This window comes from Culex pipiens, chromosome 2 (genome assembly GCF_016801865.2).
Source record: "Culex pipiens pallens isolate TS chromosome 2, TS_CPP_V2, whole genome shotgun sequence".
Taxonomy (NCBI): domain Eukaryota; kingdom Metazoa; phylum Arthropoda; class Insecta; order Diptera; family Culicidae; genus Culex; species Culex pipiens.
Window position 1 is genome coordinate 161717434 of NC_068938.1, and position 15979 is coordinate 161733412.

A 15979-nucleotide genomic window follows, 5' to 3' on the forward strand; every position below is an offset into this window, starting at 1 on the left:
GACAGAATAAAAAAGTCCAGTTTTATTATTTTCTTATTTTATTTTCTCATGATTTCATTTACATATAATTAATAAAAACTAATTTTTCTTTTTTTCTTTGTTATAAACAACCAAAAATACACCTTCCATTTTGGTAATAAGTCAAATCAACATTTTTTCAAAGTGTTTTGTTGTTGTTGTTGTTTCTGCACTTTCACCTTTAGTTTATTAAGATTCTGATTTTCACGTCTTCCAGTAATTGATTTTTCTAATCATTGTTGTTTGTTTTATTCCTCTGGTTTTGTTTTGGTAAGTTTAATGTTTTTCATGTTTCTTTTTTCCATTACAGCAGCGACTAGTGTGTGACTTGGATTTCTTTTTGTTTTTATTTTTTGCTTTTGCTTTTCGCCCGTCTTTAGGTACCCGTCTTGGCCAGAGACGAACTCATCGAGAACCCGGTTTGCCGCCATGGCTCTCTTCTTGTTCTTTTTCTTCTTCTCGTGTGCAGCATTCAAGTCATTTGAGTTGTTCTATGGATTTCCTTTTATTTTTTTGTTAATACTACGGTCTTATCTATGGATTCTTTTTTTTTCATGTATTTACAAACACTTATAACCTTGCTATTTTTTTTCTTTTTTTATCTTTATGTTTATGGGCTGTTTATTATTATTTCAATTACTTCAATACCTAAATATGTTTGATTTAGTGTTGGTTTATGGTTTCTTGTTTTTTTTTGTTAGTCCATTGTTAAGCTGAACTTATTCTTCAATCTTAGTTCCTTAGTACTGCAGTGTTTTTGTCAGACAATGTGTATGTTTCATTTAGTACGACTCTAAACAGATTTTCAGTTTTTTTTTCTCTAAACATTTATAATTGTTTTATCTTTATTTGTGTTTTGTGGTTTTTAGTTAATATGTTATATATTTACCTCATGTGTTTGTAGACTCGTTAGCAATGGGCTTTGCGCTTTGAAAAGAATTAAATAAAAAATGCTTGGTTGTTTCGCACATGTACACACACGTGTCTACCGTAGTACAGTTTAGTCTAACCATGTTACGACCTAAGGTATTCCACCCTTCTTACACATTATTTGTGCAATTTGCTCACGAAAAGGATAGGTTAAGATTGGGGAAAACAACAGCTCAAAACAGCAAAAGTTATGCTTCAAGCGATTGGAACCGTTCGCTTCGTTTGAAGAATCGCATTCAAATCAGATAAAAGAAGGTTAAAGGATTTATTGCAAACAAAAAGACAAAATAGGTGTGAATCAAAAATGTTGAGATCATAATAATTTTTCAACATTTCTGGAAAACGTACAAAGATACCAATCAGCGAAGTTATTGTACCATAACTAGGTGTACAATGTGCACTTTCTTGCTAAGTTACGTGTGGCCAGGAAGGACTTTTTCCGAACAACTACTCGTTAGCACGGGTTGTTGCTCGGTTTTGGATATCAGATACATTCACATTCAATCGTTATAAAACTTTATCAATATACCATCATATTGCACAAAAAGTAATCACATTTTACTCTCTTTTCACCGTTCACTTCGCTAGCACATTAGACTTAGATCATGTTTTTTTTGTTAATGGCATACACAATACACGTTCAATACTTTTCACCCATTGTCATTTTTTTTTTATTAGGTTTTATTATTGCTTGTTTGCAAAAAATGTGTTACATTGTAATGCTGTTTCACTGTTTTTCGATAAGTTTTATTTGTGGGGTGGACAAAGGGTTTGATTACAAGCGAGTGTGTTTCATGACTCTGTAGAAATTACAATTTTCGGGTAAATATTGATGGTGTTTCTGCGATGATGGGATTTGTCTTTTTTTCAAAAAGTTACTGTTTTGCTTATTTGCACACAAAATGTTTGTGCACGTGGAATAGAACACAAAGGAATGCACATCAGTTGACATAAAGTTAGAAAATTTTCACGTCGTACAACTGACACTCGAGTTTAGTATTTATTGTACCATGTGAATTAATTTCCACTTTATACCTCCTTTCTTAGACTCGGTTGTTTGCTGCTTATAAATGATGATGAATAAAAGAAGTTTGCGACAATGGAAACTCAAACGAAACACGTCAAAGGTGGACTTTTCTTTCACTTGGAGAGGCAACAAATTGCGTTTGATTTAAACTTGAAATTGCTACGATTGATTTTTTTTATCGAGGTAACTCATGTGGTTAATTTTGACAGTTTACCCTACATTACGTTACCTCAATGTTGAATGACCTTAGCTTTGCATTGAATCAAGCAGCTCAATAGCAAGCTTCGAACAAACGTCACAAACTGTCAAAATTAACAACATGGGTTACCCCGATGAAAAAATAATGTCTTTCAAGCACGCCTTTCGTTGCATCCCCAACCACACTATCTTCGATGGTTGATGGCCACTGAAAATAGTCCAACTGAGAAAAAAAAAACCATGAGACAAGGAAAACGGAACTGAAAAAGAGGTGTTTACATTTCTGCTTGCTTTATTTTAAACATTTTTGGGTAGAATTTTTCTTCTAGTTGTGCGACTTAGTACTTTCCATTCTCTAAAGGTATGACTATTTTCTCTTTTTATTTTTGTATGATTTTTTTTCTTTATATTTTTCCTCATATATATTCTATACAACTATATAAAAGAGTTATACACGTTTACCTCTAATTTCACTTTCTTGTATCCATTCATCTGTTTTTTTTTATGTTTCCTATTTTGTGTAGATGTGTTGTGTTGGTTTGTTTTTCCTTTTTTGCTGCTTCAAGAAAATTTGCGTTTCCTCTCTCGCTTTCTCACTTTTCTACGGTTTCACATTCGACTAAAACATGATGACATGAACGTGTTAACAATTTGGGAGGGGGAAGAGAGGGGGGGGGGGAGGAAGGGCTAAGATAGGTAGTATAGCGCAGGTTATGATGACAATTTCAACATGGTATAGCATAGGCAGACTAAAAAAATAACAATGTACAATCTCTGTTTTTCTTTCCATTCATTTTTTTTTCTTGTTTTCTCTACTTATCTAAGACTCCGTCGTTTTAGTCTAATCAGGTGTTTGTGTGGATGTGTGCTTGTGTTTATGTAATTGTGTGTGTTTTCGGTTTCTGTTAGTACGTGTTTGTGGTATTGTTTAACATTTGATTGTGATACATGATTCTTCTCTTCGGGTGGTGTTCTTTTGCGAGACTAATAACTTGGATAACTAGAAATATTTAAATAAAAGGTTTTTTTTTATATAAAAATATTGCAACAAAATCTCTTAAGCATTAACAACTGAAAAATGATATGACACAGAATTAGTGGTTTTGTGATTTGCTTTTTCTTAACAGAAAAAATAACATGAACGACGAGCTGAATGTCGCACGCGTGGTTGTGTGATGTTCTCGTTTCGAGCGTATTTAAATTCTAAAATAATAATCTAACAGAATTTCGATCAGTTAGTGCTTCTACGGTTACAGATTCCGGAAAGTATGGCTGACATTCAAGATTGTAGACTTTTAGAATTTAATTTTCCATTCTCTGCCAATCTTGAATTTTCGCCTACGCCGCAAAGCTCCTAGTCTGCCAATGATGAAGTTTGTGTGATATCCTAACGTCACTCGAGTTCTAATTCAATCTTTCACCCAGAGTCGCCATCGGTAAGGAATATGCACTGCAAATTATTACGTAAAATCTATACACATTATATAAAAAATGAAATGCGTTTTTGCGTCGAATTCGCAGTTGATTTGTGTGTGTGTTTGTGTGTGTATGTGTGTGTGTCTATCAACTTCCGGTTCCGAGATTCAGATCCGCGTGTATTCCGTGTGAAAAGAAGTAGTCTTCTACAGGCGCTACACGAGACATTCCCAAAGAAACAAACATCCTAAAGCCCAATCTGATTGTTCTCAATTACAAGATTTTTTTTGTTTTGTTTTCGTAAAGAAGCAGTTAATTTGAAATTTACCCTACCCTTTTTTCTCTCTCTCTCTCTCTCTATTGTTTTTTTTGTTTTGTTTTAATTCTTGCCATTTCACATTTCCATACTTTTCTATTTATGTCACAAGAAGTAACATAAAACAACTACGTCATAAATTATTAAATACGTAAATAAAAATTAAACATTTGTTTCTCATATTCTCTCTAAAGCGAATTCAACAAGAAGGATAAAATTTTCTAAAACAAAAATATGTATATAATATATATTATTTTAAATAAAATGTGTGTATATATTACAATAATTAAAAATACTGGAAAATAGTTCTACAACGATATAGTGAATAATGATTTTTTGGACGAATTTAGAAGCATATTTGCCCTAAACAAACAAAACAAAACACGGCTTTAGTTAAACTAACTTTCTTTGTCTTCTATTATTTTTACGATGTTAGTGTGCCTACGGGTGTGTGTGTATTCACATGCTCTTTGTGTGTGTGTGTGTGTTTTCTGCCAAGGTTCTGAACCTTGTGCACGTGTAAGTGTGTGTGTGTGTATGTACTAAATTGCATGCGTTTGTGTGTGTGTGTGTGTGTGTGTATGTGTGTGTGTGTCGATTGTTAAGTTTGTTGTTGTTGTTACTCACTACCCTTCCATCAAAAACTAAAATTAATAAAAATTAAAACAGTTCACAGACTTCTAAGACTTAGTTCCTTGATCTTCACTAGCTTGACAACGACGTGACGTCTTCACTATTTATGCTTATTCTTACACAACACACATATGTTTTTTTCTTTTATTTCACTTCAATTTGTTTTTTGTTTGTTTGTTTCACTGACAGGGCTATAAGCGATTTCCATTGTTTTTGTTTGTTTTGCATGTGTTTACCTCATTATATGGCGGTGTATCATTACGTGTTATACCTTTCTCTCTCTCTCTTTCATACTCTCCCTTCTTCGGTTGCGTTCAAAATATAAATCCATCGATTTGTTATACTCTGTGTGTGTGTGTGTGTGTTTCCTAATCATCCTTCGAACGTCAGTTTGCTTTTGTTTTCTGTTATCATATTTTCCTGCTAGCATACACTAGGTAACGACGACAACACTACTTTTGTTTTACTTTTTGTTCTGTTGTTGTTATCATCTTTACATGCGCTTTTTTTGTTGCTTCTTGTCGCACAATCGATACGCATCTGTGCGCGTACGCGGAAATGTACGGCAACTTTTGTAATTTGTACGAAAAAAGATATACTTTGTTTCTTCTCAAACCCCACTTTTTTACTTCTTGTTGTGATGATGATATAAATATTGGGTTTCTTTCTCTCTGTGTGTGTGTGTGTGCTTGCGTGCGCGATGCAGCAAACAGCAGCTTTTGTGCACCTCGATAGTGCATATCGTACTTTGTTTGTTTGTTTTTTTGTTTTGTTTATCAGCGCGCCCGGATGGTTTCTACTACAACACTGATACGCCTATAGTTTCTTTGCCATCATCGCGGTGACGATCTCCAGCAAACGATTGTGTATGAACGGTGTGACTCCCGGGTGCAAATCACTTTTGGTTGGTTGGTTGGTAGATCGTTTTTGTTTTCTTTCTTTTCTTTCTCTCTTGTCTCTCTGTCTCGCGTCTTGCCGCTCCGGTTAATTTAGTCTGTATAGGTTTTCCGTTTTTTTTTGTTTTGATTAATAATTAATCAATATTTGTTTTTATTATAAAATTAGTAAAGTTTGGCTAGATTTGATATTTTTACGGTAGACACAACTAAAATGAGACGACCAGGTTGCATCGAAATTGTTAAGTATATCTGGAACGATAATGTTTCATCTATAAGATCGGAATATTAGTGATACCATGCGTCACCATCAAAGCAAGCGGTGGAGACGCATGGCTTTCGAAACTCGCACCAACTGATGGAATAAGTCTCATACCTATAACAGCTCGTATTGCCGCAGATGCATTCTTTGAATGATGTCTCGACAATCGTTGAAAACTCTTTTGATGTTTTCCGTGTCTACCGCACAGGTAAAGTGCGGATAGCAGTAGTGTTTGCCATCGCCGCTCGCCGTCGATATACGCTAGAATGGGAAATAGATTGATTTTTTCAACAAATTGTAGCTTCTTTTTTAGAAATTGTAATTTAGTTTATTTTAAAAAAACATGCTCTAAGCCATGTAGAATTGTTTGTTATTTATAATTTCAATTCTCAAATGAATTTAAAAAACTGTATTATTTATTTTTATTTTTTTTTGCTGCAATTAGAGGAAATATATGTTTGGCAGGTTAACCTTCGCCACAAATCTAGGCTTTGACCAAATTCGGTTCACTTGGATTTAAATGAAAGCTTAGGATGCCACCTATAACCGGTTGCAGACCGATTGTGCAACATGATGGGGTTTCATAAAGAAAGTCAAATTGGTCGTTCATTGGGTATCCGGGAACAGGTTTAAGGTTACCCGGAACTGGCCAATAACACTCCAGAGTGGTTCTGGCAATCGTATATTAACCTTCCCTTGGTATTAAAAAAAAATCACACATAAGGTATTGGGGTCCTTTTCGACCCCAAACTTTAAAAAATCTTCAAAAATCCAGTTTTTGACCGATTCCGGTTCTTTTGGTCACAAATGAAAGCTTAGAACGTCCTCTTTCCGAAACCGACCTGGAAAACCGGATTTGGTCATTGTGGCCACCGGGAATCGGCTACAACCGAAAAATGACCTTTTTGAGACCCCAACTTTGACGACCTGTATCTCCGGCAAATTTCAACCAATCAGGATGTTCCGGGTTGCATTCGACAGGTATTTACCTGTACTTTGACCACAAATATTAATATCAGGGCCAGGTGACCTACCGGTTCCGGAAATCCGGAACATCCGAAAAGTTCATGTGTTCCTGTTTTTCACATATATGTGATACCAATACTCTCATGATAGTTGAAATTGATCCATAAAACTTACTTAAAACACAATACACGATTGCCAGAACCACTCTGGAGTGTTAGTGGCCACTTCCGGGTAACCTGGAACCGGTTCCCGGGTACCCGATGAACGGCCAACTTGACTTTTTTGGTGAAAACCTATCATGTTGCACATCAAACTCCATGAAATTGAAAGATATGTCCATATTTGGTAATGTCGTTGTTCGCTGAGCCATCCTGGCCAATCTGGAACCGGTTACCGGTGGCCCCTTGGGGACACTTCCGGAATATGAGAGAAACCCTATCATCCGACATATCAAACTTCATGAAATTGAAAGATATGTCAATTTACGGTCATGCCGTTGTTCGCTGAAACATTCTGGCCAATCTGGAGCCGGTTACCGGTGGCCCCTTGGGGACACTTCCGGAATATGAGAGAAACCCTATCATCCGACATATCAAACTTCATGAAATTGAAAGATATGTCAATTTACGGCCATGCCGTTGTTCGCAGACCCATTCTGGCCAATCTGGAGCCGGTTACCGGTGGCCCCTTGGGGACACTTCCGGAATATGAGAGAAACCCTATCATCCGACATATCAAACTTCATGAAATTGAAAGATATGTCAATTTACGGTCATGCCGTTGTTCGCAGACCCATTCTGGCCAATCTGGAGCCGGTTACCGGTGGCCCCTTGGGGACACTTCCGGAATATGAGAGAAACCCTATCATCCGACATATCAAACTTCATGAAATTGAAAGATATGTCAATTTACGGTCATGCCGTTGTTCGCTGACCCATTCTGGCCAATCTGGAGCCGGTTACCGGTGGCCCCTTGGGGACACTTCCGGAATATGAGAGAAACCCTATCATCCGACATATCAAACTTCATAAAATTGAAAGATATGTCAATCTACGCTCATGCTGTTGTTTGCTGACCCATCCTGGCCAATTTGGAACCGGTTACCGGTGGCCCTTTGCCCCTTGGGGACACTCTCGGAATATGAGAGAAACCCATCATCCGACATATCAAACTTCATGAAATTGAAAGATATGTCAATTTACGGTCATGCCGTTGTTCGCTAACCCATTCTGGCCATCATGGAACCGGTTACCTGTGGCCCCTTATGGACACTTCCGGAATATGAGAAAAAACCTATAAAAAATCATGAAATTGAAAGATATGTCAATCTACGGCCATGCTGTTGTTTGCTGACACATCCTGGCCAATTTGGAACCGGTTACCAGTGGCCCCTTGAGGACACTTCTGGAATATGAAAGTTACCCTACCATCAGACATATCAAACTTCATGAAATTGAAAACTACGTCAATCTACGGTCATGCAATTGTTCGCTGACCTTTGGTTGACATATCCATGAATTTCATGAAGTTTGATTCGTCGGATAATAGGGTTTCTCTCATATTCTGGGAGTGTCCCCAAGGGGCCACCGGAAACCTGTTCCAGAATTGCCAGAATGCATAAGCAAAGAATGGCATGACCGTAACTTGACATATCTATCAATTTCATAAAGTTTGATATGTCGGATGATAGGGTTTCTCTCATATTCCGGGATTGTCCCCAAGGGGCCACCGGGAACCATTTCCAAAATGGATTAGCGAACAACGGCATGACCGTAATCTGACATATTTATCAATTTCATAAAGTTTGATATGTCGGATGATATGGTTTATCTCATATTCCGGGATTGTCCCCAAGGGGCCACCGGGAACCATTTCCAAAATGGATCAGCGAACAACGGCATGACCGTAGATTGACATGTCTTTCAATTTCATAAAGTTTGATATGTCGGATGATAGGGTTTCTCTCATATTCCGAGAGTGTCCCTAAGGGGCCACTGGTAACCGGTTCCAGTTTGGCCAGAATGGGTCAGCGAACAACAGCATGACCGTAGATTGATATATCTTTCAATTTCATGAAGTTTGATATGTCGGATGATAGGGTTTCTCTCATATTCCGAGAGTGTCCCTAAGGGGCCACCGGTAACCGGTTCCAGATTGGCCAGAATGGGTCAGCGAACAACAGCATGACCGTAGATTGATATATCTTTCAATTCCATGAAGTTGGATATGTCGGATGATAGGGTTTCTCTCATATTCCGGAAGTGTCCCCAAGGGGCCACCGGTAACCGGCTCCAGATTGGCCAGAATGGGTCAGCGAACAACGGCATGACCGTAATTTGACATATCTTTCAATTTTATGAAGTTTGATATGTCGGATGATAGTGTTTCTCTCATATTCCGGAAGTGTCCCCAAGGGGCCACCGGTAACCGGCTCCAGATTGGCCAGAATGGATCAGCGAACAACGGCATGACCGTAGATTGACATGTCTTTCAATTTCATAAAGTTTGATATGTCGGATGATAGGGTTTCTCTCATATTCCGAGAGTGTCCCTAAGGGGCCACTGGTAACCGGTTCCAGTTTGGCCAGAATGGGTCAGCGAACAACAGCATGACCGTAGATTGACATATCTTTCAATTTCATGAAGTTTGATATGTCGGATGATAGGGTTTCTCTCATATTCCGAGAGTGTCCCTAAGGGGCCACCGGTAACCGGTTCCAGATTGGCCAGAATGGGTCAGCGAACAACAGCATGACCGTAGATTGATATATCTTTCAATTCCATGAAGTTGGATATGTCGGATGATAGGGTTTCTCTCATATTCCGGAAGTGTCCCCAAGGGGCCACCGGTAACCGGCTCCAGATTGGCCAGAATGTTTCAGCGAACAACGGCATGACCGTAAATTGACATATCTTTCAATTCCATGAAATTTGATATGTCGGATGATAGGGTTTCTCTCATATTCCGGAAGTGTCCCCAAGGGGCCACCGGTAACCGGTTCCAGATTGGCCAGGATGGCTCAGCGAACAACGGCATTACCAAATATGGACATACCTTTCAATTTCATGGAGTTTGATGTGCAACATGATGGGTTTTCACCAAAAAAGTCAAGTTGGCCGTTCATCGGGTACCCGGGAACCGGTTCCAGGTTACCCGGAAGTGGCCACTAACACTCCAGAGTGGTTCTGGCAATCGTGTATTGTGTTTTAAGTAAGTTTTATGGATCAATTTCAACTATCATGAGAGTATTGGTATCACATATATGTGAAAAACAGTAAAACATGAACTTTTCGGATGTTCCGGATTTCCGGAACCGGTAGGTCACCTGGCCCTGATATTAATATTTGTGGTCAAAGTACAGGTAAATACCTGTCGAATGCAACCCGGAGCATCCTGATTGGTTGAAATTTGCCGGAGATACAGGTCGTCAAAGTTGGTGTCTCAATAAGGTCCTTTTTCGGTTGTAGCCGATTCCCGGTGGCCACAATGACCAAATCCGGTTTTCCAGGTCGGTTTCGGAAAGGGGACGTTCTAAGCTTTCGTTTGTGACCAAAAGAACCGGAATCGGTCAAAAACTGGATTTTTGATGATTTTTTAAAGTTTGGGGTCGAAAAGGACCCCAATACCTTTAAAGTAACTTTTTTTATGGACGCTCCCCTAGGGGTTGTCCAAGGTTTGTTTGTTTTGTGAAATGTGTATTTATACTATAAATTTAATGTCAGAAAATTTCAAGGCTTTAGCATGTATATAGCAAAAGTTATGGCAAATTAAATTTTCAAAAAGGCCGAAAAGGACCCCAATACCGTAGGAAGGTTAATAAAAAAATAATTAAAACAATTGTGTTTACAGCAAGTTTTATAGATAAATTTATCTATCGTACAAACTTAGATGTCTTTAACGAATTCGGTAAAGTTTACCGAATTTTCAATTGCCAAACAGTTCGGTAAACTGAAAATTACCAAATTCGGCAAAAGCTTACCGAAATTCGGTAATGCAGTTCATTATTGTTCACCGTATAACCAAAATTCGGTAAAATTTTGTTCATTTTGACAGATGGTTTGCCGATCTAAACTTTACCGATTTTTCAACTACTGAATTCAGTAAAAAAAAATCCAAATCAAAATCAAATTATTCGCTCTACGGCATTGCCTTGGCATTCTCGATTGCGAGATTCGTACTCGAAACTAGGTTTCCAAAGGCTTGATTGTTGAGGCAATTGCAAACCTCTTTTTACACCTTAGCTTCCATCCACCCCGGGATTTAAACTGACGACCGTTGGATTGTTAGTCCAGCTGCCTACCAGCGACTCCACCGAGACAGGATCCAGGGAGACGACTCCTACACATGGACTGAGCTAACGACCTATCCTCTAGGTTAGCCCGGGGCCAACATTTTCTTCCCCGTCCGACGGAAGGCGTGATCAGACAAATCTCGTCTCCAGGGTGACCACTCAAATCCCATATTCAAATTCACGACTTTTCGAGAACCTCAAAAAATATCTATTTCTTATCTAAGTAATGATTTCAAACCAAAAACTCTTTATAAAAAGTCAATATAAACCATCCGACAAAATTAAAAAAAAAAAAACATTGATAGCTTTAGTAAAAAAACTCGAATTTCAATCATAAATTCTTAAAAACATTCTTTTCAAAAATGGAACCATCATTTTGATTCAGGGTAAAAACATAAATAATCAGTCTTTGAAAAATAACCGAAAGCTTAATAGGACCTATTATTTCAATGTTTATTCTTAAAATAACCAAACATAGTGAAAAAGGCAATGAAAAAAATGATGACAAAAAGTTAAACACAAAAAAAAAAAATTTATTCTTATGATTAGGCTGGTACAAATATTTTTAAAAGTTTTTGTCACCCCCCCCCCTTCAAATTTGGCCCGAAAAATCAGGGGGCAAAAAAAATATTTTTACAATAAACTTCAAAATTTCAATGAAAATTCAAGTGCAACCAACTGAAATCAAATTAAAATACATTCTCCTGCGTTTAAAATCATTTTTAGCATGTTTGGGTATATTAAAAAATCTTAAGATTTTTTGAAAATTTTCGATGCAAAATCTTTTTTTTCGATACATTTTTTTTGATTGCAAAACAACTGAACTAGTGTAAAATGCATTTTAAAACACTTTTTTCATTTAAATGTGAAGACTATGGCTTGTTTTTTAAATTTTTATATTTTTTTATTTTTTTGCCCCCCCCCCCCCCTTGACCTCGGCTAGGGCCGATGGACAAAAACTTTTTTAAATATTTGCATCGGCCTTATATTTAATATCAAATGTTTACTTATCTATACACTTGATTACAGTTTTTATTCTTAAAAAAAAAAATGAAATTCGTTTAAAAGATATTTTTATTTTCATTCTCATACAGATTGAAATAGTGAAAGGAACCCGAAATTTGAAGTTACATAAAAAGCAAAGCAATCCACTTTAACGACCCCCGGGTCTTTTGTGGGCTCTGTTGCAAGTTTCTGCTCATTTCTAGGCGTCCGAAGGTTATGTGTGGTGAGTCACCCAAAACCTCTTTTACGCAAATGGACCGACGTTTTACTTCACCATCCGATAGAAGGCCAGGAGGATAAGGCGGGAATCGAACCCGCGCCCAATAGCAACTTAGGGATCGGCAGCCGAAGCCGCTAACCACCGCGCCACGAGGCCCAACCCAACGTGAAGTTACATGCAGAAGACGAATTGAGTGAAATTAATGTCAAAGGTGTACGAAATATTTCAAAATTATTCAAGAGTTGGAAAATATTTATCAAACAAGGATGCTTAGGATTCCCGACTTTTCCCGACTTTCTAACAAAAAATCACAAATTCCCGACTTTTTCACGATTTTTCGAGGATTTTGGCGAATTCCCGACTTGAGTGGCCACCCTGCGTCTCAAAATTTGCCACCGGGACTTTTTGGGATCGGACACAGGCCGACTGGGTGAGAGGCAACCACGCTTACCCCTACACCACAGGTCTCGGCTAAGGAGGGGTCTCAAAAAGGTCTTTTATCGGTTGTAGCAGGTTCCCGATGGCTACTATGACCAAATTTGGTTTTTCAGGTCGGTTTCAGAAAGACAACCTAATCTTACATTTTCATACATATCTTGGAATCAACACAAGTAAATTTGCAATAGACGGTTATAAAACAAAGTCTCATTGGAGAAGCAAGAAGATACTTTGCATAAAAAAAACTTACCAAAAATTCATCTCTGATGAAATATTTTGCTCTAATCACCTCGGGATCTTCTCCCATTTCGCAAACGGCATCCGCTAAAATTACAAATATAAATGTTAGTTTTTTTTATCTGATTTACAATCGAAATCTACTTCAAACTAACCCGGCGTCTGGTAACGGTTGAACTCACTAAAGTAGTCGGAAAGTTTGCTTTTGGCAGCCTTGACTTTCTCTGCTAGCAAATCTTGCTTATTGAGGAACAATATTACGGATATTGTTCGTAACCATCTGTTGGGAGAGTTTGAAAAACGGCATTAAATTCAACTCAACTGGAATATTCACCGCAAACGGTCCTACCTATTGTTCCAAATACTTTTGAACAGCTCCAGCGACTCCCGCAGCCGGTTCTGGGTGGGGTCCTCCCGCAGGACCATGTTGTAGCTCGAACACGCTGTTACGAAAATGATTGCGGTGACATCATTGAAACACTGGATCCACTTGCGCCGCTCGTCCCGCTGCCCACCGACGTCGAACATGCTGTAATTGCAAAGGCAAGGCGCATCGATTGAATAATTGCCCTCTCTCTCGTGAGTGTGGGGTGTTAAATACTTACTGAAAGTTAACCTTATCAACTTGAAACCTAGTTTCGAATATACCCGACGTGAGGACACGACATCTCAGTATATCCTGCTCGGTTGGAGTATAATTAGGCTGCTTGATTTCACTAACACGATCCAGAAAACTGCAAATTGATACAAACAAACGGGGGTTACAAATGTGAACGCGGAAATGCCGTGACTAGAGCATCGCTTACTATTTAGCACAATCAATTAATTGATATTCGTTTGATCGCTCGTAGGTCTGCTGCACGCCGCGATCTTTCCACAACTCTTCGGTGTTCTCGTAGAACTCCGGTGGATAATTGAAGTCAGGACCTGGTGGAGAAGAACGTCAAGGTTAGAGCGTAACTCAATTAATTTCCCTACTAAACAAGGTGTATCACGTACCGGATGCGTAATCTTGAATGTAGTCCACTCTGGCCTGGTTATCTGGCTTCTCCAATGGAATAGGGGGTGTTAGTGTGCTCATTGCACCAGTAATTGTCTGCAAAGAAGTTTTTTTTAGTCTAATGTTCTCCAAGAAATGTTTGTTTCATAAATCTACAAAGATTGCCGGTTCTATCAAAAGATTAATTACCATGCGTCTCCATTAAATCAAAATGTTGTTGATGGAGACGCATGGTAGTTCAACAACTAGTTGATAACTTTAAACTAGCAACAAGCACCACTCACCAGTATGGCATCTCGGATATTCTTTTTGATGTCCTCTATTTTCTGTTTCCTCTCGGTGTCGGAAAATCCGTTGACATGCAATATTCTCATTTGTTTTACGATTGTTGATTTGCCGGACTCACCGGCGCCCAACAGTAGCAGTCTATGGGTGGCTCTGTAAACCTGTGGATAGAAAAAAAAACGAATGGTTGAGAAAGAAGCAGAAGCAGAAGAAGGACAAGCGTAAATAAGGAAATTAGTCAACTCCTTTTGTTTTCCCTCCCTCTTTATGTAAAACGACGGGGGTATTGAAATGCCTGGGTCGAACACAATAGACGGAGCACGTGCGGGCAGTTTAATCGAAGTCTGATTTTTATTTTTGAAATGTCCTTTTCTTTCTTTAAATTATGCTGAACAAAAATAAAAATAAAATTCATTTCAATACAATTCAATTCATGTTTATTTCTAGTACTCATAACACATTATATTTTAACTTCTAAACTAGTGTAGAGTTATGGAGATTCTTTCAGCTACAGCATTATCAGTAATCATTGGATTACATTAATTTGTTATACTTGGTTTAACGAATTTAACGAATGCAGAAAAATTCAATTACAAAAAAACTGCTCAAATAAATAGATTTTTTGTTTTATTTTAATTTTGAATTGTTAGATTAAAACATCTTTGGTCGCTGCAAATGTTTTTTAGGTTTTAAGTTCCTCTCACACAACTACAAATTAAATCCCAATTTCTATAAGACATGATTGCTGTTGTTTTCCAATCATAAGTTTTATAGATTGGTTTGGATTATTTTTTACAAAACGCATTTTTTGCGGTCCAATATTTCACAAAGTGTTAAAATAATTTCAAAGTTACCAATAGACATTTAAAAAAATACAGTTTTGAATTCATTATTCTGCAAATTTCTTCAAAGTATCGAAGATTACGATTTGCTACCTGGTTTCCTAAGACATTTTTTTATTTTTGAAAAATGGAAGTCTAATGAACTGAAAACAACTTGAAATGCATTTTACTGCGTTTAAAATCATATTTAGCATGTCTGGGATCGATCAAAACTATTTTGATTCTTTTGAAATTCCGTTGCAAGACTTGACCTTGAAAAATACTAAGAATTAAAAAAAAACCATAGCTTAATACACTTACAAATCAAATGAAAACTTTATTTCGATGCTCATATGCTCAGTTGTAGTAAGCTTGCTGGGATTTCTAACTAGATAGAACAAGAGAGCAAACCGACGTCGATTTGCTGTGAAGGTCTCGGGACCAAAGAGCTCACAACTGAAAATATTTTTTTATTATTCTATGATTTGCGCAACATATCCACAAAATGGCAAATACCTATTAACAGGATTCTGAGATATGACCTTAAAAAATATCAGAATTCGTTACATTAAGTAACGTATTCAAAAATAATAAATATCCATTAACAGGATTCTGAGAATTTTGAAATAATTAAATAGATACCGGATTACGGTATATGAATCCAACTCAAAGTACCGTGCTTCTCCATCAAAATGAGTTCCCAGTTCGTTTTGCTAGAGACGCATTGTGTATTATAATCAATTCACAAAATTATCCGTTCGACGCAGAATTTTGCGTTAGCTCGATTTTTCCATGATCTGTCGTCAATCGAACAATCTACAGTAGTGTGTCCCAAAAAAAAGGTGATGTTGCGGAAACCTTCGGGCTCACCCGGATTTCGATAGGTTTTTGCTCCAGGAACAATGTTTTCATACATCGAAAAATTCCCAAAAATCCTTTAAAAATGTGTTCAAATTGCCCCGTATTTCACTTTAAATCATAGTTAGGAGTCCTACCAATAATGTTCTGTATTCATATTG

At 37.6% G+C, this 15979-nt stretch overlaps 1 protein-coding gene across 3 annotated transcripts in view; it reads right to left on the bottom strand.

Moving 5' to 3' along the window:
* Positions 1 to 238: 238 nt before the first annotated feature.
* LOC128092630 (guanine nucleotide-binding protein G(s) subunit alpha) overlaps positions 239 to 15979 on the bottom strand; it is a 49099-nt gene continuing 33358 nt past the window's right edge. For 2 of the 3 annotated variants that reach the window (XM_052706860.1, XM_052706861.1), the window contains exons 3-11: positions 14139 to 14300; positions 13854 to 13950; positions 13661 to 13781; positions 13460 to 13588; positions 13204 to 13383; positions 13010 to 13134; positions 12868 to 12941; positions 5811 to 5957; positions 239 to 5686 (exon numbers count right to left, since the gene is read on the bottom strand). In XM_052706860.1, coding sequence (XP_052562820.1) covers positions 5811 to 5957; positions 12868 to 12941; positions 13010 to 13134; positions 13204 to 13383; positions 13460 to 13588; positions 13661 to 13781; positions 13854 to 13950; positions 14139 to 14300 — 1035 coding nt within the window. In that variant the 3' untranslated portion in view covers positions 239 to 5686. Of the gene's footprint in view, positions 5707 to 5810; positions 5958 to 12867; positions 12942 to 13009; positions 13135 to 13203; positions 13384 to 13459; positions 13589 to 13660; positions 13782 to 13853; positions 13951 to 14138; positions 14301 to 15979 lie in introns of all 3 variants that reach the window. The other variant, XM_052706862.1, reaches the window with a different exon arrangement.